This window comes from Terrapene carolina, unplaced genomic scaffold (assembly GCF_002925995.2).
Source record: "Terrapene carolina triunguis isolate 2854851 unplaced genomic scaffold, T_m_triunguis-2.0 Scaffold211, whole genome shotgun sequence".
NCBI classification, from domain to species: domain Eukaryota; kingdom Metazoa; phylum Chordata; order Testudines; family Emydidae; genus Terrapene; species Terrapene triunguis.
In genome coordinates this window covers 27,079,285-27,101,796 of record NW_020664562.1, presented here as the reverse complement: position 1 = coordinate 27,101,796, position 22,512 = coordinate 27,079,285, and the positions used below count along the sequence as shown (strand labels likewise).

Here is a 22,512-nt window from a genome sequence, read left to right as displayed (position 1 = left end):
AGGTGCTCAAGGTATACTTGTTTTTGTTTTAAAATAAATTTGGTGAAATAAATCCACATTTAAGCAGCTAACAAAGGGCCTGACCTAAAATGTGCTCACTGCTTCTGTGAGGTGCTGAGTACCCTCAGCTTCCAATGGCACTTTCATGGGAAATTACCTTCCGGGGCCTGATCCAAAGCCCACTGAAGTAAGTGGAAAGTCTTCATTTATTCCAATTAACTTTGGGTCCACCCACAGCACCCTGCCGGACTAGCTTCAAAGGCGGCCTGGTTTTCAGATGTGCTGAGCACTCATGACTCCTATTGAAGTCAACAGGAGCTACAGCTACCATTGAAGTAATGCTGGGAATTGGGCCCTCAAAACCTCAGAGGGATTCAGCAACTTTCAGGATAGTATCCTTAATTCAGGTGCCTCTAAGAGGACCTACTTGCCTAACTTCAAGATCTAGGTTTTAAAACTTTTGCCTTAGATCAAATGCTTTCAGTTCAGCTTAAGTTTGTGGCAATGATTATTTAAGCTGCACACACTTAACATATTGTCCTACGAAACACTGAATTTTCTTATCAGTAATACTTGTATGAACTTCTTTATGTCCCAATCCTTTAGGAGTACACTCTAACCTTGATCCCTGGTGTGTAGTTACATGTGCATATGTCTCATTAATACTGACCCTCATACAAAGATGTATATACTTCTAAATCTCAAATACCAAAAAACACCATGCAAACCAACATGGTCAACTATTTAAAAAGGTATTTTTCAGGTTTTTTGTGTTTTTTTTTTTATTTTAATGTTAGGGTACCTTGCTAGTACCCTCTAAAAGGCTTGAAAATGCATCATTGTTTCTTATTACGAATACTCTGCATTTTGCTGTATCTGAACTGCTGGTAATATTTACATGGCTGGTACTTTACAAACTCAATTTATTTATCTTATCTACAAATATATTTTGGCTTCAATAGCTAATTTGATGCACTGCAATATGATTAGCAGAGCTGTGCAAATGGCTTTAATCAAACTGAAGAGTACTCAAATTAGTCTTGGCTTGAGTTCAAATTGAAACTGTCAGAAAATAGTATTGTGCTTGAATTTTGTTAGTGTTTATAAATCGTCCAAAGTAGTATTTTATTGTGGCTGAGTATCTGCAAGATTTATCAGGTTGCTGCATGTGATGCCTTTGGAGTTTGAGCCTGATTATTTGGGACAGGGCATACAGATCAACTCACATGGGGGAATTTACATAGCACTTCATGTAGGCTAGATTGTCAGGGATACAGAATCAGGAGTGTCAATGCACTGCAACCAAAGCCATTTTCATTTGGTTTCACAGAAAGGGGGCAGGGATAGCTCAGTGGTTTGAGCATTGGCCTGCTAAACCCAGGGTTGTGAGTTCAATCCTTGAGGGGGCCACATAGGAATCTGGGGCAAAAATCAGTACTTGGACCTGCTAGTGAAGGCAGGGGGCTGGACTCGATGACCTTTCAAGGTCCCTTCCAGTTCTAGGAGATAGGATAGCTCCATTAATTTAAAAGTGAAAGGGGGTGTGGCGCTGCAGGTCGGTATGGACTGTTATTATCTTATAGGTACATGTAGTGACTGCTATCATTTTTCAGTTAAACAGAACATCTCTTAATAGGCCTGTGTCCAGTAGTTTCAGCCTGAGGGTCAAATAAATTATTTCACATTGATACCAGTTTTGCAAGTTTTTTTCTGCTCCATATGACATTTTATGCAAATGAAGAATTTGCTTATAAGCATGATCTTAGGCTTGCAGTCTCAGACCCTGCTCTGAGTGATAGCAGAGGGTAGGTCACAGAGATTCACAGAGTTGGCAGCTCAGGCTAAGGTAGGTAGGCAGGCAGGCGGGTGTTTGTGTGGGATGGGGGAGTCTGAGTGGTTGTTGGGTGAGCAGATGTTGGTATTGCTGGGGTTAAGGGGCACCTGGAACTCCTGAGTCTCTCTCAAACCCTGATCCTGCAAAGACTTAGAATATGGTACAACTCTGAAATACACATGGTTCCTACCCCAAAGAGCTTACAGTCCATGGCTCTGAACCAGCAGAGACTTATGCACCTGTTTAACTTTATGCATCTGAGTCCCATCGAAGCTAAGCAAGTGCACAAGGATCAGAGCCCTACACTGTAAGCTTTGGGGTAGGAGCCATGTTTCTTTCAGAGTTGATCCATGTTCTGGCTGGCACAATAGGACCCTGATCCTGATCAGAAGCCTCTGGCACAGTCACTACATAAATATTCTTTAATTTCCAAAATAAGTTTTATGGTTATAATAATAACATATACAAAAACCTTATATCTAAAACAATAACAAGCCACATTTTAAATCAGCGAAAGATTAAGATTTCTTTCCCAATACAATTAAACAAAGGGATGTCTCCTTCACCTTCCTGTTCCTCCCCAAAAGGCGAGAGACAGCTGGGTTACAACATTTTGTAATTGCACGGGTTAGTAATAATCACCACATTACTCTCAACCTGGAAGTAGATTTTTTTAGTACTGACAAGCAAAGCCTGGATTCGTTATTTGCAAGAGAACCAGTACAATAATAGGCTGTACATTTGGGAACACATTGGCTACTTACTGTTACTAAACAAATGAACCTTGTGCTGACCTTGAAAAGTCATTCCTGATAAGGAATAAGAACGAGAAACGCTGTCAGATGCCCATTTAGCTACAATTCTTTTGGACGTGGCTTGACTGTACATATAAATGTCACATTAAAAAGGGGGGGGGGGGGGGAAAGAGAGCTCTTAGTGCTTTAGTCTACTCTAGACAGAAGACAAAACGACCTTTTAGCCATCAGCTTGTGATGGAGAGCCTCTCTAGGGTGGGCACTGGAGTCCCAGGATGATAATTGCATAAGGAGTTCATGTGGAGGACTGTGACACTTTTTGGAGGTGACACTAGCCACCTTACCCTTCTGCAACTGAAGTGCAGCGATGGGTTCATCCTAGAGCTTGGACTTCACTTCACTCTATGATAGCAAGGCAGAATCAGCAATAAATGTTCATGTTAAAAACTTCAAGGTAGAAGGCTTTTTCAGGTTGGTAAGAGTTACCAGTGTCCCCTTTGAGAAAAGAAGCCAGAAATCCAACACTGTCCCTTCTCTCAGGTACTTGGTTTGGCACATTTGCCTGTTTCCTGCTCCTACTGTACTCTGCCCATATCCTAAAGCTAGGTGTCAGCACAATGTGACATTATTGAAAGTAGAGCCTATATCTTCCCTTTCCCTTCAACCCATCTTCTTTATTTTCTTCATCTCACCTCCTGGAGAGGGCTGCATGCTCCCAGCTATTCAACTTTCTCTCCTCCATCTCAGAAACATCACCATCCTCCTTGTTATTTCAGCTCACATACTTAGGGTAATTTTCCATTCCTCCTTAGCCTTCTCTCCTCACATCCAAGCTCTCAACCCTTTTACTTCTCCCTTTGACATTTCCAAAATCTACCTGGTCTTCTCTCCAGTCACTCCCATGTTCCCGCTTAAAAAAAAAAAAAAAAAAGAAAGAAATCTTATCCCACTGCTCTGACCATGTTCACTCCTTCCTCAAATCCTTTCACTGAATGTTATGCATCAAGAGATAAGAATTCAAAATTAATGAACCTAGACAACTCTTTCCCTGCTTAAGTCTCAACCTTCATTTCCACCTATTCCCCATCCCATGCAACAAACGAACAAAACATCCCCTCACATCATCAGGTACAAGCTTGTAGTAACTCTGGAAGCTATTTTAGATAATTAAAACTAGATTAGCATAAAACTTTCCCTACACAATTAATGAATAATATTCCCTGCACTTGTGGGATTCTCTGAGGTGTATTTATTTCCCTCTTGTACTGACATTACATCTATTTTAAACTCAGGTGTTCTTGTCTTAAGATAAAAGTAAAATTAGTCACCTATCTCACGTAATTTTCCTATGCATTTTACCTTGAGGGCTTTTTGCGCAGCTTCAGTCGAACCAATGGCAATCAGGTTTGGTCCAGCCATACTACAAAAACTCTTCAGATGCAAAGTGTCATAAACAGGGACTGTGGAGACAGCATAATCCTATGTAGAAATGAAGAAGGTGCACAGTAAATACTTTAAATCAGTACCAGTTCCATATTTGCACTGAGTAATTCAATGACACATTTTAGCTCCTCTGCAAGTTAACTCATCTGCATGTCCTGAGGTAAACTGGCTACAGTCAACTATGACTGTGACACGCCCCTTTGGGCTGTCTTGGCTTGCTTTGTGCATCAAGGAAAAATACAGAACTACTGCAGTTTTCACTACTTGTGCACCTGAAAATAAATCTGTTAAATGTTTAAAAATTACTTCTATAAAAACCCGTCAGGAACTCAAGTGAGAACACGTTCATGCATATTGCTGAGCTTCTCTAGAAGAGGAATGGGAGGCCTAAGATAGTAGCAAGTAGTAGTGACCTGGCACTGCCCTACTTACAGTATTAGTCCCTCAGAACTGACTTGACTCCACATTTCCTTTGTCCCCTTTTGAAGATCTGTGACTTTGATGGATCTGTTGGCTTCTCTGCCTTTTTGTAATTCAGGCCACTACCCAGGAATCTAAATAGAGAGGAGCCTGACTTTATATACCCATTTCTGAACATTTTGGCTAATGTATTTAGTTCAGTGGGCTGTAGTTTAACCCCTTTGTCTGTGCCACAGAAAGCAGAATGTCTTATTGCAGAACAAGTGTACAAACCTTAAATGTGTCAGCCAGAATTTCTGCACCACGTTGATTTGTCCGTTTTGACAGACCCACAAAAAATTCCCTGCCTGAAATGAAGAGATTGCAAAGAATAGTAAAGACAAAATTAATGATTTTTTTTATTTGAATGGCTGAAAAATACATGGACACGAACCATATCTAATAATCAGAACACATACATTTTAAAATTAGGCCAAATTTGAGATGGAGATGTTGTAATATAAAGTCCTTCACAATTATCAATATGAGACTTAACTGTGGCTAAAAAAGTCTAGTAACAAAACTAACTAGAAATGTAGCTTTTAAAAAAATGCAACTTGCAATTGGAAGTTGATTCTAATTAAATTCTTCTTCTGGTGAAGGATAATCACTGTAAATTATACACAAACAGCTCCCTTTCCTTTAAAACTTTGCAATGGTCATAGGATAAATGGACAGAACAGCTGGGATGGATTAGTAAGTCACCGATTGACCTTCTGTTCCTCTTCCGAGATTTCTCCCATTCTTGGATTTTAAACCTCAGTAATAAAGACACAGCTATCTTCAAGGTGCTAGGGAAACAGATACTGGGATCTGTAACATAGTAGAAATGCCTTATTTTTTTGGTTTGCTTAGTCTGAAACAATCTTGTTCCCTTTGTGAGTAAGGCAAGCAACCTGCCTATTGTGATGGTGATCAAAATAAACAGCCTCATTTATCTCAGGCAAGGGGCAAATGTATACCCAGTCAATGTGAGAAAATGCATAATGGGTTTAACTATGTAAAAATCAGCATCGGTATCTTCCCCTTTGAATTTGTTCATGCAAAAAACTTGAGTCGCAAATCCACTTCTCTTCCACGTGACATCTTGCAAGCAAGTCTATTTTCCCCATAAACTACAAATGCACTATCCAGTGTTTACGCAAAGAACTAACCACAATTACGTCTGAATCAAGCTTTTATGATTCCCGCAAACAGGTCTGTGCAAACATGGCTGCCAGTAACAAAAACTATGCAATGATGGAAATAACTTGACTGCTGAAAGCATTTCTTTATTGCTAAGTAATACTTTACAAGCTAGGTGATTTAAGGCTTAAATACACGATTTGTATTGTGTCTACTGCTACTTCCATTATTCTGCATTAGTCAGGAAGTTTTGCATTCAAAAGACATCTCTCAAACTAAAGTGCTGTGCTGCCATTTGGTAAGCAATGACCTAATCAAATCTTTACACTAGTATAAAGTATTTTATTAATAGAGACCAGATAGTGTTAAATTCTCTGTGCAGTCCAGAAAAAAAGAACAAATTCACTTTAATACTGTACCTGTAAATAAGACATCTCCACCATCTAAGGTTGCATTTTCATCTGTCATCTCTACAATGTTGAGGTTAAGACTTTCTAGTGCTCTCTTCATTGCATCAACCTGTTTAAAAGGAAGTAGTTTAGAGTCTCATTTAGGTCCCACCATTAAAAACATCAATTAATCAAATCACAATAGGCATTAGTTTAAATAAAAAAAGAGGGAGTCAGGTAACTGTTAGTAAAACAGAAAGCAAATGTCCTCCATCCCAGAAGGTCCTGCCAATCTCCAATCCCAGAATCCCTTTAGGGGGCTCCAAAGCATGGAGGGCAGGGACGGCTTTAGGACCTGCGGGGCCCGATTCGAATACCCAGCGGCGGTCTGGGTCTTCGGCGGCGGGGGGTCCACTCCATGTCTTCCGCGGCACTGAAGTACCCCCCGCCGCCAAAATGCCGACGAGGACCCGGAGTGGACCCCCAGCCGCCGAAGACCCGGAACAGACCGCCGCTGGGTGAGTAAGGCACGGGCCCTCTTCGGTGTGGGGCCCGATTCCAGGGAATCGGGGGAATCGGCCTAAAGCCGGCCTTGATGGAGGGGATATGTGTGGAAGTGAGTAGCGAGAGTCACTATCTTTCATGCAGACACCATGAAGGATTAGAACGTGCCCACTATGCATGTCAGCCCCAGTCCCTCTCCTGTGCTAATCCCTCAATGCTACACAAAACTGTTTCCTGTGGCCTTGAGTGAAAGAGCGATGGCAGAGAGATGGCATTGTCTACTTCTGCACCTCCTAGTCACAAGGTTTTCTTGTCTATCATCCATGGAGGTGGAGATTCTGACTTGGCCTCTATCCACGAAGGGGAAACATACAAATCAATCAATTTAGTTTTTTTAAGTATCTGCATCTTTACTGATTATTGATGTCTATTGCCTTGCGTTAATGAGCTCTTTGTATTTCTGTACATTGTGGGCTCAGTTCTTCCCTGGGTCTGAGTGCTGCTTAATGATGGGGGAAGCATGGAGTGGAGGTGTCAGAAATCTAGTTATGGTTTCCCCAAGCCTGTTCCAGACCAGCTCCAAGCTCAGAGTAGCCGAGAGACCGCTCTAACTTACAACACTGGTGCAAAGCACTTTATGCCAGCGGAGGGCCAGTATAGTAGAGATCTGCTCCATCATGCCCTTGACAAGTTCCTTCTTCCCCAAACATTCTCCCTGTGTTGGAGTAGGAGGCAGGAGTGGCTGGTATTGAAGCCATCTCCACTGATTGTACTACAGCCAGCTATCCTACATATAGGCTATCACCAACTATACTACAGCCAGGATATCCATTGCCCAGCTACAGCCATCCATCCCCTTTGTGCCGCCTGTGCCAAAAGAAGCTTATAAGTGAAACATCCATAAAAGGTGTAGATAGGGTTGATAACATACTACAGGAACTGCAGCTAATAGAAATAAGGAGTTATTCCACAAAGTGCACAAAGTTCTGATCCTCTTCAACAGTTCCTTATATTACACTATATAGCCAGTTCTTTATATTACACTAGAGCAAGTTACCAGCCATTAGGAAATGTGGAAGATACACTGAGAGTGTCATGAAGTTCTCTGTTTCATTTAGGTCCTGGATCTGCGTAATATGGCAACTTAAACATTTTTAAAAGAAATGAGAGAGTTCCAACATGGCTGACACACACATATAACACGAACAGAAGAGAACAGGAATGTGCAATATTTAAATTAAACAGAGTGATTATGAGAAGGCAGTAAGTAGTCATGCTGAACAACAACATTTCAAGTATGCTCGGCAAACTATAACAAACCCAGCAGACTCAGTTTGCTGAGTTACAATTGAATAAAAATAAGGAAATGCTCTGTTTTTGCAGTGTTGCTGAAACTGTATTGGTCCCAGGATATTAGAGAGGCAAGATGGGTGATAAAAGATAGAAAATATATTACCTCACCCACCTTGTCTCTCCATTTTTGCAAATCGGATAGTCTCACAATTTCAAGAACTTTACAGAAAACAAATACTAGAATACAGTAAATACAATCTCATATTTTTTCGAAAGCTTGTGTGAAACAAGCTGTTGGACCTACATCTAAGAAGAAGACCTCTAATTCCCATGCAGTTCAAATGTACTGGCTATTCAAAACTTACATCTAGTTACATTCCTCCAGTATCATGTGACATTAGGTAACACACTGGCCCCTTTTCTTGGGTCCTGCCAAGCTGCAATCAGCACAGGATCCAAGGCAGAGGGGTGATCCCTCATGTAAGTTACAGCAGCCTCAGTGCTGCTGTAACCTGTGTTCAAGCTACCCTTGCCCCAAATGGGCTGTTTTGGCAGCTGGGAATAGCCAGAGGGCAGAGGTGCTTCAGCCACACCCACTCTTCCCTGACCATTATCCTTACATCAGGGCTGTGACGTAAGAGTGGCATAGAGCTGCTCTACAGCAAACAGGGATTCTCCCTATATTTGGGGGTGGGGGAAGCCAGTTATGATGGATTTGTGGCCACACTGTGCCACCAGACCTGTATTGTAACAGAGAATTGGGCCTACTGGCCTTTTAGAGATAAAGGACTGAGAACCTCTCCACATGGAACTCTATTGAGTTTACTGGGAGTTCCATGCACTTAGGGCTGGAAGACTGAGATCCAGAAGCTGGAATTTGTCTTGTGCACACATTAAGACATCTATTCTGATCGATCTTCAGATTAACCTCAGAGATACTTCAGGCTGAAACGCTGCACTTAAAAAGGTCTCCAGCCAGGATCAGTGGTTTTTTTTGTTTAGCTGGTTTAAGATTTAGTGTGAGACGTTGTAGCAGGGTGGTCACCCCGCTCCGGCCCTGAAGGGGTTAAAACAGCCCTGGAGAGGGCCGCAGATGGGAAAAAGGTAGGCTGATGGGGAAAGCAGCCACAGCTGTGGCCAGCTTAATCAGGGCCCAGCTGGCCCTTATAAGAGGGCAGTAGGCCAGAAGCAAGACACACTCTCTCTCTAGCTTTTGAGAGAGACGGACCTGGCTGCCTGGGAGCTGAGAAGGGTACCTGAGATGGAGCAGTGCTGGGGAAGGGCAGAGGGAGCTGGGGAGCTCCAGCCAAGAAAAACCCCAGGCTGCAGGCCCTGCTAAAAGGGCCAAATAGGTACTAGGGCTGCAGAGGGGCAGCCCAAAGATAGGCAAAGGCAGCAGGTCCTAACCCCCCTTGCCGATGATGAGTGGTTTACAGACTGCAGTCTGCCCCAGGGAGCAGGGGCTAGATGGTGACTGGCAGTAGCCACTGAGGCAAGGTGGGGATAGAGGGTTGGGGATTCCACTAGCTGGGGAGACCCAGATTGTGGGTTGCTGCTGGGGGCAGCTCCCCAAAATAAAGGGGCACCGGGGTCCGGGAGGGACATGGGGTCAGCGGCAGGAGAGACACCGGCCTTCAGAGGGGACTCCGGGCTGGAAGAGCTAATTCCCAAGACAACCAGCAGGAGGCACTGTGCCGGTTAGATGTCGCCCCGCAATAGATGTGTACCTGCTTCAAACACAGTGCTTAATATTCCTCGGTCTTCTAGGACTTTTAAATATAAAGAGAGGGTTGGATCCTTGTGGTATTTTTAAAATAAATGTAAAACAGGTGGGTCAACGTTCAAAATTTGGCTATTGTGCAAGGACTGTAATTTGTTTAATAACTTTCATGCACACTGCTACAATGGCCATATACTACAGATTGATACTGAATTTCTTCCTTTGCCTCTACAGCATGGAAGTCTTTTCCGTGTAGGCACTATGTGCAGAAGGGGAACGGGGCACAAATGAAGGAGAAGCTTGCTATAGGTGAAACAGCAGGTGTGGCATTATTTAAGATACCCAATATAACACCATACGGACTTGGAACATAAGCTAGAATGAAACAGACCAAGTAACTCGTGACTCGGTGCAATGCTACCCTGGCACAAGAATAGAAGCACACAAGAACTCAAGTCACAGGCAGGGAGAGGGATTAAATATACACATAGCATGGGATTACAGAAGGCAGGACGCTGAACTTCCCATCCTCCCACCCCCACAGCCTGTTCTGTAGTTACACATTTATCATTAGTCTGCTGTGTCAATTAACTTCCAAAACTGTAATTAACAAAAAAACAAAAACAAAAACAAAAAACTATCAAGTTTCTACATGGAGACACTGGCCTTGCTGAACTGGGGCGGGGCACAGACACTCTCAAAGCAGTATTCATTCTGGAAATTGAACAAAGTGGGTTCCATAAGAGCATCAAGGTCTGTCGGTCACCAAATTCTGCTACATCCTGGAACAGGTGTCCTTCTCCCTCCCCCCCCCAAAGTATCCAGCCCCCTTTCACCCTCTCATTTCTTTGGTACCTCTCCTTTCCTTCATTCTCCACTCCCAAGTTCCTACACCCCAAGGTTTTTCTGTCCTTGTTCTTCTCCTCTGCTACCATTTCTTGCTGGTTTCCTTTCTTCTGGGTCATTACACCACTCCCTATATCTTTGACCATATTCCTCCACACATTCTCTTCCATTCCTACACAAATGCAGCAGGTCTTCAAGCTTCTCTCTTGGGCTGTTTCAGGGCTAGTTCTGTTTTCAGTGCTTTTTGCCATGGCAAGCAGCCATGCATTTTGGCTGCCTCTGTTCTACAGTAACAAGCAAAATTGAGAGGCAAGACATAGTTCTGTTAATGGGAACTTCACAAAAGAAGGGGTCTCTGTCCTGTTCTCCTCCCCCCCTCCCCCCAATACAATATTGAATCTTGGGGTTTTTTTTGTTTGTTTGTTTTTTTAAACAACTTTCACATACAAATAGGGCCACCTCTATCTTTCATAGGGCTCAGTGCAAAAGTAGGAGGCGGCACATATCTGCTTTCACCCATAACCATGTCCACATATCTTGGGCCCTGCAGAGCAGCCTTCTGTATTTCATCCCTGAAAAATTATGGTTAACTGCTCCTCCCTGCCTAAATCAATCAATCAATCAAATCTGGGGTTCTGGAGACCACTCCTATTAATCCAGAGAGGCAGGAGGTGGAGTCAAAGGGAAACTTTCCAAGAACAGAGCAGTAGCAGGCAATTAAGGAACTCTATACCTGTTGAAGCCTGCTGGCACCAGAATCAGACAGGACTGCAGGCAAGAAATTACATAATCAGATAATTAGCAATCTGTGTGATTGGCAGAAAGTGTTGAATGTGGTAGCAGAGGCAAATGTTACCACAGATTGCATAGATCCAGAGCTGTCACTACACATCAACTCAAGCAAAGACACTACCAATACAAATAATAAATTTCACCATCTTTCTACATGTTAGAGTGATCTGAAGACAAATTCCAGACTTGTGGTGGTTGAGTGTTGGATACAGATTTCCACATTTTTGCAAAAAAGTGTCTTGTGTGGAATCCAGATCCATGCAAGTTAATGACAGGTTTTTGTTTGTTTTTTGCCTTTTGTTGTTAGGCCTATTCTGAAGGGCCCTATTGTAGAAGAAGAGGATTAGTAAGCAACATCCAGATACATATATTAGGCCTTTTCAAGTGATAAGATGACCTTCATGTGCTGGGTCCACTCCATCTCTGTCCAAGACTGTCACAAGGTGAACTAGCCATTTAAGGAGACTGGGTTTCAGCCTCACCTGTGCTATGTTTAACCCACCTCCTCAGATAGAGAGAATATGTACAAGCGTATCACATTCTGGGGTGCAATCCAGACCAGTGAAGGGTTGTGTCACCACCTGCCCTGCAACCGTGAGTGCCTCACAATGCTCTGCTGTTGTACCTCCCAACCTGGGCCACTCACAAACAGCATGCAGGTCACACCCTGAGTGTCTGTGTGTAGCTGCAGCCCTGGTCCTACTGCTCTGACCCCAGCAGCCTGTCAGCAACATACCAGCCACACTCTGGCTTCCACCAGCCTTGGTTACTACTTGTAGAGTGACCCCAACATGCTCCAAGCCCAGAATTTTCCCCAAACACATGTTCTGCACTGCCCAGCTCCTGTAAGGAGTCAATATTCAACAGTCTGCTACTGTAACTGGAGTTACCAACAGGTCAGTCTAAACACTGGATTTGTTTAGATTAAAAAATAAAACAAGTTTATTAACAAAAGAAGATAGGATTTTAAGTGTATTGAAGTATCAGGCACTAAAGTCAGAAATGGTTACAAGAAAAAAAGATAAAACACCTTCTAGTAGCTTAAAACTTAACAGGCTAGAGTTGTTCAAGGTAAAATGTGTACCACATGTTTCCAGCAACATGGTTGACCAACTTCTCAGGTCAGGATCTCCCCCAAAAGTCAAAGAGGGGTGTGTGTGTGTGTGTGAGTGTGTGAGAGAGAGAGAGAGAGAGAGAGAGAGAGAGAGAGATCGGGGGTATATTTTCCCCTCACTTTTATAACCCAATCACCCTTTAAAGCGATTCTTCGGACGGTTACTCCTCAAATCAAAGTTTATTCAAACAGTAAAAATTGCGACCTGGAGGTGATGAAGGTGGCTCCATGCTCTCTTTTCACCTGTGTTTGCTGAAATGCAGATTTGCCTTGTCTCCTGCCATTTCCCTCCCCTTTGCGGTTTCGAGGATCCTGTTTACTACTTATATGTAAATTGAGGCGCACACACATTCCTTTGTTTAGGATAGACTTTTTAAACACCTTTTGCCTAGTCAGGGCTGTGTGGTGTTGAACATGTGCCAATGTCAGCATACGGGGGATTTCATAACTTTACATATCATATTGCTACCTACATTTCACCATGATATTATTTACCAGCAAGTTATTAGTTTTCAAATGATACCTCACATGGCATATTTTGTACAAAGATTATTACAATGGTGTGTAGTGTGTGAATCCGTGCTGCTTTCAGTCACAAAGGGTCACATGACAGACAGAGCATATGACTCAGAACCAGACCTGTTGAGAAATAAGGGACCGGGCATGGGCATTAAGGGGAAACTCCAGGAAGCAGCAAGTTGTCTAAGTTGCTCCACATAATGATTCTCAGTAGTTCCGGGGCAGAGGGCCTGGGGAGGCCAAGCTTGCAGGAAGCAAGAGTCAGCTAAGAAGGTTGGAGGGCCAGCAAACTTGTTAGAAGGAAAGCCTCAGTAAAGACAGGTCTAAGAACTCTGCACCAAGAGCTGAGAGCCAGCTAGGAAGACTGGATGGAAGATCTGTTCTTCTAACTTGGTAACTAAACCAGATTCCCCAAAGGGAAGGATTATTGAGGAAAGAAACTCAGAGTGACATTTCATTAACTGGAGAAGGAGAAACAGAGCCAGGCAGCAGGGCCTGAAGCCAGATGCCAGGAAAAGATATTTCTGTGATTAGAGTACTCAAGATACCACAGTGATGTAAGGAACCTACAAGTATTAAGCAGGTGATTCAGAGCCAGAAAGCACTGCCACAGGAATGGCTAGTGATGGTTGGGAAGCAGGCATAGCCAAGACATCTGGAGGATGCATCGACTCAACTCATTCCTAAGTGATGCTCCTATTGTGCCCCAATTGTAATTGAAGGCTGCCTTTCCCAAGTGAGATGCCTGGAGAACACCATAGGCCTTTCCCTTGAGTGCAACCTCCACAGGTAGAGAATGGGCGGGGGAGGGAGTTACAGTTTGAACCCCCTGTGCAGGTAAGAATGGTCAGGCCAGTTTGCACTAGGGTGCTATTAAATAAAGCTCCTAGCTAATCAGAATATCTGAATGTAAATACTGACTCTCAGTCTGCTACTTGAGCCAGATGTACATTTTAATTACCACATGCTGATTACAATTTAACAATCAGGCTATGGCAGAGGCACTGTGCCAGGTGTCTTAATTTAGTTTAGAGAGACAGCTGCTTGGACATTAAAAAAAATTAGAACTAGAAGCTGAAACAGTAGAAAGCTAGCATATTTCATTTTCCTCATGATTGTTCCAGCCTCCAGCGGTATATGCCCAAGATGTTTTTTCTACGTGACCGTTTGGTACCAGCTTGGCTCGTTTTGTATTTGCAGAGCTCTTAAAAGCCATTATTGCCCTATAGACATTTTATCCATCTGGATCTTTTCCCCATGACAGGTGTTAATATATAAGCTGATGGCTATTTTTAAATACACTTTTTAGGTTTCTAAACATCCAGTATCAAAAGTCCTATATAGTCATCTCTATATTTGAAGTACTGCTCATGAACTGATGGCCCACATACACCTGGAACATGACAAGTTACACAGGAATATCTTGCCACATCCATCTCCCGGATAACATGCCAAACATGTCCCAAATTACTGTTCACTGTCTTGACTAACACCAAAATATCCATATAATGCATTCAATACAGAGTCAGAAATCAAGAGAGTGGTAAAACAAAAACTGAAAACATGAAAGAATGAGGGGAAAAGGGGTGAAATTGGTAACCAGAAGCATCAACATTTTTCATTGAACATATTCCTGAAAAGTCAGGTTCCCAAGAGGAATTTCATGTGTGGTAAAATAACCCAGGCTTACATTAACATGATCAGAACAGTATTCTCAATGGATTAAATAATCTTGAACAGTTTCTCCAGTGTATTGAGTATAATAAACAAGATTTTCACTGCACATCAGACATGCATGCTTTTCACGAGCGAATGTAATGCTCAGGAAAGATGCCAAAATTGACAGCCCTGGAAACTAAAATCCTCTTTGTAGCCCCACGGTAACTCTGAAAGCATCTTCATGCTGTGATGCCCATGCATGTGAACCCTGACCTAGAAGTTTTCATGCTCACTGAGTCTTTGGTTTTTCAGCCAAAGGTACCACCTGTGGTGATGTTTAGCTATCCAATAAGTGGTAAGTATTGCGGTCTCAGCCTGGGACCCAGTGCATTTAGTCATAAAACCATCCCCAAATCATGATGGATTAGTCATGTCTCAAGAGAGCTCCTACACAAGAAGAGCAGGGCTGTTACAGATCAGATGGAATCTGTAACAAACATGTTATCTGTCCTTCATTAGTTCTCAACAGCAAAAAACAAACAAATGGCAAAGATGCAGTATGATGATGCTTTGCCCTTAATCTCCCACTCCAAAACAGTTTTGGTTTCTATTTTTAAATCAGAGTTGTGTTTTTCTGAAATGCAAAATTTTCACCACAGAATAGTTCTAGAATTTAATAGATGAAAGCAAAAGTTACAGGTCAAACTTTGTTTTACAAATAAAGCACCAAAAATTCTCTTTACTCCAGGATAGAGCTGAATAGAAGTTTGCTGGACAAAGTCCTCTTTATAAGACAATACTGAAATGCACAAACATTTGTGGAAATGAATTCAATAATAAATACAAGCATATTCAATATAAAACAGTATGCTTGCTTTCACCATACTACCCAAGAGGAAAGGCTGACTTTCCTCAACCCATCTCCCTTCCATGAAGGCTATGACCTCAGATACAGTCCAACCTGAATTTTGACAAGCAAAACAAAAAATTAAAAAAACCAAACACCACTCATCTTTATCATTTTCAAGTTTTCTGTGTCATTATGTAACCTCAGCTTTAGATTTGATGTAATACAATACTAGGCTTTTAGAACTGTACCGATTAGTACATCAAGTGGCTGAATGTTAAAGCTTTTATGCTTTGTGTAGTGATTTTTTTTCTAATAAGCACATTCCTACTGTGAGATGGAATGTATCTAATCCATAATAAATCTGGTTGAGAGACAGTGGACTTCAGCCAGCTCAGTTTCAAGGAAAAAGGACAATAAACATGTCTGACATTTATCAAAATCTAATTTCCTCACCCCCTGCACTTTAAAAATGGAACCCATTACACTCCAGATAGATGGGCTTTATCAATTACTGTAACTGATATATACAGATCCCTTGCTTCTTTACATTCACATTTAAAGTACTTTAAATGGATGCCATTTCTTTACAAGTTATTTATTGGGATTCTGTTTTCTAGCCATGTTCAAACAAATCTTTTCAAAATAAGAAGAGAAGTGAGGAATTGAAAGGAGGAGGGAAATGGTCACTGGTACTATTTTTGAAAATCCAACGAAGAGAATAAATAATAATCAGTTGTGAGATGGGCCTGAACCCAAACCCACTTTCTCAACGTTCTAGGAGAAATTTGGATCCAGATCTGAACTTTATTTAGTGAGCCACCCCTGTGTATAGGAGGATTACTTTGCACTTGGGGTGAAATTCATCCTTTTACAGAGCGGCCAGCCCAAGGGTTAGGCACCACTTAAGCTCTGAAGTACCACTCTGCAGATAGATAATGTTATCTTTGAAGAATACTTTGGCAAGAATCTACTGCTGCAGAACTGCTGGGGAAAAACTACTGAAGTTTTCCTGCCTCTGCAAAAAAGCCTATGGTGTCAAAACAAACCAGTGCTGAAGAGAGGTTCCTCACGGGCTCCTCACACCGAAAGTGCACAGTGACAGATGTTACTGCTTCTCAAATGAATTTTTGCTGTGGCTGTGCACGTGGCCCCAGCAAATTCATGGTGGCCACAGTTTTGACAGTTAAAATATTATGCTAGTGACACTCTTAGCCACATGGATATTTGGAAGAGTCATGTAAATAAAATAATAAATCTTTGCAATGTAAAGAACAACTATTAATAGCCTTGGGCTTGGGCTGCTGCTGCAGACAGCAGAGACAGTGGCCATGACAGGGAGCTTGTGGGAGGGAGTGTTGGGACCCCAAAAGTCATGGTGACTGCATATGGAGTATTACTATAATATTATTAATACTGTTACACAATGATCATAGGGAGAACTATTTTCAATTCTATAGCACACTATCAGAAAAGCTTAAAGCTCTGCCAATGTAGGAAAACAGTCACAGTTTACTATTTTTACGCTTTGGCAGAGGTTAGAGAGTCACACAAGGTCACGCAGCATGTCAGCAGCAGAGCTGGGAATACCCGCAGATCTCCCACACCAGACCTCAGCTCTCAGTAATTTGTTAAGTGATGACAGTGTGTTTGGCCCTGTACAAAACATAGTCCCTGCCAAGGGGAACATACAGTTTAAGAGCCATTAAACTACATTGTCTCCCTAAATCTAATTCTCATCTGTGGTAGATTAGAACTATTGGGCCTGATCCTCCACTCCATTGCACCTTGTATTGCCATTTACAGCTCTGTAAGACAAGTGTCACACTTACAACATGCAAAGGTTAAGCTACGGTATCTCTGAGGTGACAACTTTTTCTGGAGCCATTAGCACTGTGCTCACAAAGTGTTCTTTCAGCAAGCCTCTGAGTGAAATTTATAATAAGTGGTTATGGACAAAACAGGGGTTTGAGGGAGGATGGATTCTGGTTTTGCAAAAATAAATACTGGGGGGGGGGGGGGGGGAGGGTGGGGGGGGGGGAAGAGTCTGATCCAGGTCCCATTTTATCTGAATCTGCTCAGTGTGAAGATTAAGGGTTTCCCCTCTCTTCCTGATAAAGGTTCCATGTTTGGTTCATTGACATTTCAAAACAAACCAGGCAACACAGAATAGTTTGGGTGTTTGAAAAACCCTAGTGGTTGTTTTTCTGGACCCACTAGCAGTGGTTTGGATAGATGCCCTATTTTATAAGGATCTCTGTACTGGAGGGGGAAATGGGACGGTTTCAGCTACACCTCTCCCCTGGGTCTATCAAGGACAGCCATTTATCTCAGAAGGACGTTTGGACATAGGACAAAAGGAACAACTCGGGGCTGGAATGGTTATTGAGGTCACACTAAAAGAACCAACTGGGCAGTGTGAGCAGCATGCTTTGTATGCTGGCTGTTGGTGTCATGGCTGTAAGCCTCAGCAGCATAGCTTTTAAGGGACCCAGAGTTGCAAGGCAAGTATCAACTGAACCCCTTACTGACCTGGGTGAACCCCATAGCGTCACACTCTGTATAGTGGAATCACAGTCCCAGGTTCTCCCATACAACTGGTGGTTACATTGAGCCATAGTACTAGCCTGATACATCATGTCCAAGCTCCCAGATGTGCTAACCACAACTATCTAGTATCCTGTGGTTTGTGCCAGTACCTGCAGTCTAATGCCAGCTGGTGTGTTCATTGTTTCTTTAGAGCATCACTAACACTAGCATTTATCAGGGTCAAGAAGTGCTCTCTTTCCTTTCTGAGAAGGACAATGCACGTTCCATCTGATCCAGCAGGAAGATATGGTCTATGCATTCAGTAGAACACAAAATGCACTGAGCTTAACCAAGACCATTTCTAATAGCACAAGCATGGTCATAGGCACTGGATATCCTGGTACTCTCTCCAAGTGGAGATCTGACTGTGCATGTGGCCTATGAGGGCTTGGTAACAAGAGACTCTGTTAAGTGAATTGATGCACATACTCACAGAGCGCATGCTGCCCACTAAAGCTGGGCAACAATGGAGTAGAGGAGCTACTGAAGGAGAACGTAGCCAGCAGGGAGAAGGATGGACAGAAACACCTGGGGGTAGCAGAAAGTGGTAGATGCTAAGCTCCATCATGGCAGAGCTCCACTTTTGCAAGGCTTATTAGCTCCACGGGAGGTAAATGTGGCTGCCAGGCAGAGCTACTGAGCTGCACAAGAAAAGTGCTCCAGTCTGGTGGTTCTCACGAGCCCAAGTGGCAGTCTCCACTCCCAGGTCTCCCAGTGCTACACCCCAAGTGGTATCTACATTCTCCCAATGTCTTTCTGCCATGCAAACACTAAGCCTCAGTAAAGCAGCTCAGCTTAGGAGCCAACGCATGCCCCTCTCATCCCAGTCTGGTGAAACTCACCAGACGCACCTCCCACATATACCCTTCTGAGAAGGGCAGGATGGGGATCATGCTTGCTATAGAGGATCTGGACTGGTGACCTGAATCTGAGAATGATCTCACTGCTTCCAACGCTCTCCTTTTAGAGGTTAGCAGCATAGGACACCCACTTAATCCTCTTCCCTCTTGAGGAAGGACTGCTGCTGGCTGAGCTGGCAACAGCTGCAAAGTGACCATGTGCGATGGATATTGTGGTATAAGGGACCATTCGTTCACCATTTTGTAAAAAAAGACATTTTGGGGCTACATGATTATGTTATATCCAGGGCTCTGTTCAAATGATACATTTAGGACACCTCTACCCTGATATAACGCGACCTGATATAACATGAATTCGGATATAACGCGGTAAAGCAGCGCTCCGGGGGAGGGGGCGGGAAGGGGACTGCACGGCTGCGTGCTCCGGCGGATCAAAGCAAGTTCGATATAACGCGGTTTCACCTATAACACGGTAAGATTTTTTGGCTTCCGAGGACAGCGTTATATCGGGGTAGAGGTGTACTTGCATTTTACAGCTACAATGAACAAGATTCCTTGAGCAAATTCAGTGGAATGACGACACATGAAACATACCACAAGAGGATGGTGAGGATTTAAACAGATTTAACGTTATTGCTGCAAATGAAGAGAATAATTCTTAATTTGGACTTGTCCATGCACTAAAGAGAACAAAACCAGCTACTCATACATTCTGGATGTCTTTTACACACCTTTATTTTTTTAAGTTAAGATCCAAATATAACTGATGTGCGGCAGTGCAATTCAATATAACTCACTATCAGCAACCCAAACAAACAACTTCAAATCCCCCTTCCCCTCCAATAATTCCCAACACTTATTTAGAAACACCCATTTCCCACAAAATGTGGAGTTCAGTAACAAATCTACTGTACTCCGTACAAAAGGTTAGGCTGAAATCTCAACCAGTAAGAAGCAGAGGCAATTTTGAGAACACTGTTAAGTCAGTTGCATAATGTTCACAAAATAACAAACACTTTTTAAAAGTTTAAGATTTAAATCCACAAGCAAAAATTTTTTCCAAGATGTACCAAAGAGGAATCAAGTTAGAAAGCTAGAGAAAAGTTTTGCTTGCATAACGAGATTGTTACAAAATACTAGTAAAAATTCTGCCAGATAAAGAGGACATGAAATTTAAATCTTATAAAAGCATGCTGAGAAAGTAACATTTTAAATACTTTTCTGCTTACAATTACAAAATGATCAATTGTTAAATGTTGGACAGAGAAACATTCTACTCTGTCTGGATATGCACGATGGGCCAAGAATGCACCTGGATTAGCCAACCATTCATTATCTTTGAGACACCCAATATCTCATAATACCCAGAGTGGCTGCCAGCTCCTTCTCCACTATTGACCACACGCCATGTGCCCCATTTTGCAACTGAAAAGTATTTAAAATTCATGAACCTTGTTGAAAGCTCAACTGTCACATTCTACTCATTCCAAAGCGTATGGGAAAAGAGAACAGAATGGACATTTCAACTGGAGCTATTATTGCTCCTGAATAACCAATATTCCATTAAATTGCTAATAAACCCACTTGAAGATAAGTTGATCACAATCAAACCATGCAGTAGCATTCCTTTCCTTTAACACAGAGTTGTCAGATTTCACTCTGTACAGTACAACTGTTTGTGCCATTTGTTCAAAACTTGACACAGCACATTCAAGACGTACTCAATCCAAAGTAATCTAGCTACCCTATTCTAAAGAAGCTGAAAGATCTTTGGCAAGGATTATAATTAACGTCTTTTAAAAGTGCAAATATATTTCCAAGCAAAGCTATGTTAGACAAGTTAAAAATGATTGGAGATCAACAGGGATATTCGTTTTTATATGGTTTTCAGAAGGGGGTTCACATACTGAAGCAAGCAGTAAACATTAGCATTCATGGCTAGACAGAACCTTTTTTTTTTCCTGCCAGTAGGCAAGTTTGGGCATGTTTGAATCTTCATCTGGGTTCAACACACTAATCTCCAAAAAGCTTCACTTACTCTACCAAAATATAAAGACTTAAATAGTGCTTTTTAAAATTTATTTTATTTTATAAATATTTAATTATATTAAATTCCTTGTACCCGTTAATTGTCAATCATTTGATGACCACTGTTGGCCTCTGATCTTCTTTGTGTACATATACAATGCTGCCATTTTGCCAGTCTACAATAGGGCTCAAATATGAATTTTAAAGCAACACTGAAAAGCATTTCAAACTGCAATATTTGTCAACTGGAGTTAGCAACTTTTACTTTATACAAATCTATAGTATATTGCTTAAATAGGCTCCCAACACACTGAGGTGTTTGAAAGCACTACTGGAGGTTTCAACCCGTTTACCAGCAGTTTTAAAGAGGCAAGAAAATCTCAGGTATCTGCTTAAATAATTAACTGTGGTGTATTTCTGGCTAGCTGTTTCTCCTATGCTCACATCTACCATAAATCCTGCTAGCTGCCAAAATCCAGTGTACCTACCAAGCTGCTTCATAATCCCTCTCTAAGTCAAATAAGACCAAAGGCAGGTTTAGTTTAAGTTGTCCTATCTTTCTAATGGACCATACATACTACAAGTCAGCCCAATACCTTCCAACTCAATACATCTGAAAATCTTATATTTTGATGATTTACAGTAAATGCACTGTAATTTCCTTAATCACAGAATATCAGAAATAGTCACAGGAAAATAATCAAATAATTTGTTATTGCAAACTGAGGGATTGCTTATATAGAGCCAAATATCAAAATATTCAGCAAAGGAAAATAAAAAACAACAAAAACCAAAACTTAATACCAGATAGAAAAAACACACAACCAGCCCCAGGGGAGATTTTCAAAAGTCACAAATAGCAATTAGGCACCTAATTCCTATTGACTTTCAAAATCATTGCCACTGTGCCTTTGAAAAAAAACCTACCCCCCAGTTAGCATTGTAACTTAAGCAAGACTTCCACTGAAGTTACTGAAGGCTCGTTTAAAATGTGACTCATAAGTAATGTCACGTAATGGCTTAATCATTTATTAATACTCAAGAATATCCTACGTGCTCACAATAGCTAATTAATGCTAAGTTATTATCTTTTCTGAGTTTCTAATAAGCTATGAAAGACAGGTTACCGATTCTGAAGACGAGCATGACAAAACATATTCCTCCAATATGTTTTGTTAGCTAACACTGGCTTTTCCCTTTCAGCAAAGTGTAATGTTTTTCTGATCATTTCTGAAAAGAATGCCAGAAGTGTTTGAAGATACTATGGCGGGAAGGTGGTAGAAGAACCTGCATAGAATAGAATAGTTCCAGCAGTAGAGCCATTGATCATATTTCATTGGTTATTTACAGTAAAGTCAGGTTCATCAGACAAGGGTTTTTCTCGCTACACCTACAAAGCTTGTATTTGGGCAAGTCTCTTCACCAGTAGAGTGAGAAGCTGTTCCTCCCTGTATTTCAATTATACATTTATTTTAGCTTACCTAGTCAGTCCCAGGTGATATAACTCTTTGTTTCAGAGAGGTCAAAGAAGACATCAGCTGCAAGGTACATTTCAGCAAGTGATCACAAATGCAGCCAGAATGACATGGTGAAAGAAAAATTAAACATGCGTTCAAGAGCAATAACAATCATTGTCAAGTATGTTCAGTTAGTTGTGCAAGTGCAGTGTGAAAGGTCTCCATGTAAGGAACAGTTTGAGATATTCCAGTCATTAGGAGAGGAAAAGAAAAACCCTT

The 22,512-nt window shown here is 41.9% G+C and overlaps 1 protein-coding gene across 1 annotated transcript in view; it reads right to left on the bottom strand.

Moving 5' to 3' along the window:
- Positions 1-3,909: 3,909 nt before the first annotated feature.
- Positions 3,910-22,512, bottom strand: part of LOC113407360 (N(G),N(G)-dimethylarginine dimethylaminohydrolase 1-like) — a 63,160-nt gene continuing 44,557 nt past the window's right edge. The window contains exons 2-4 of the mRNA XM_029912383.1: positions 6,036-6,135; positions 4,726-4,799; positions 3,910-4,068 (exon numbers count right to left, since the gene is read on the bottom strand). Of these exons, the coding sequence (XP_029768243.1) occupies positions 3,910-4,068; positions 4,726-4,799; positions 6,036-6,135 (333 nt within the window). The remainder of the gene's footprint in view (positions 4,069-4,725; positions 4,800-6,035; positions 6,136-22,512) is intronic.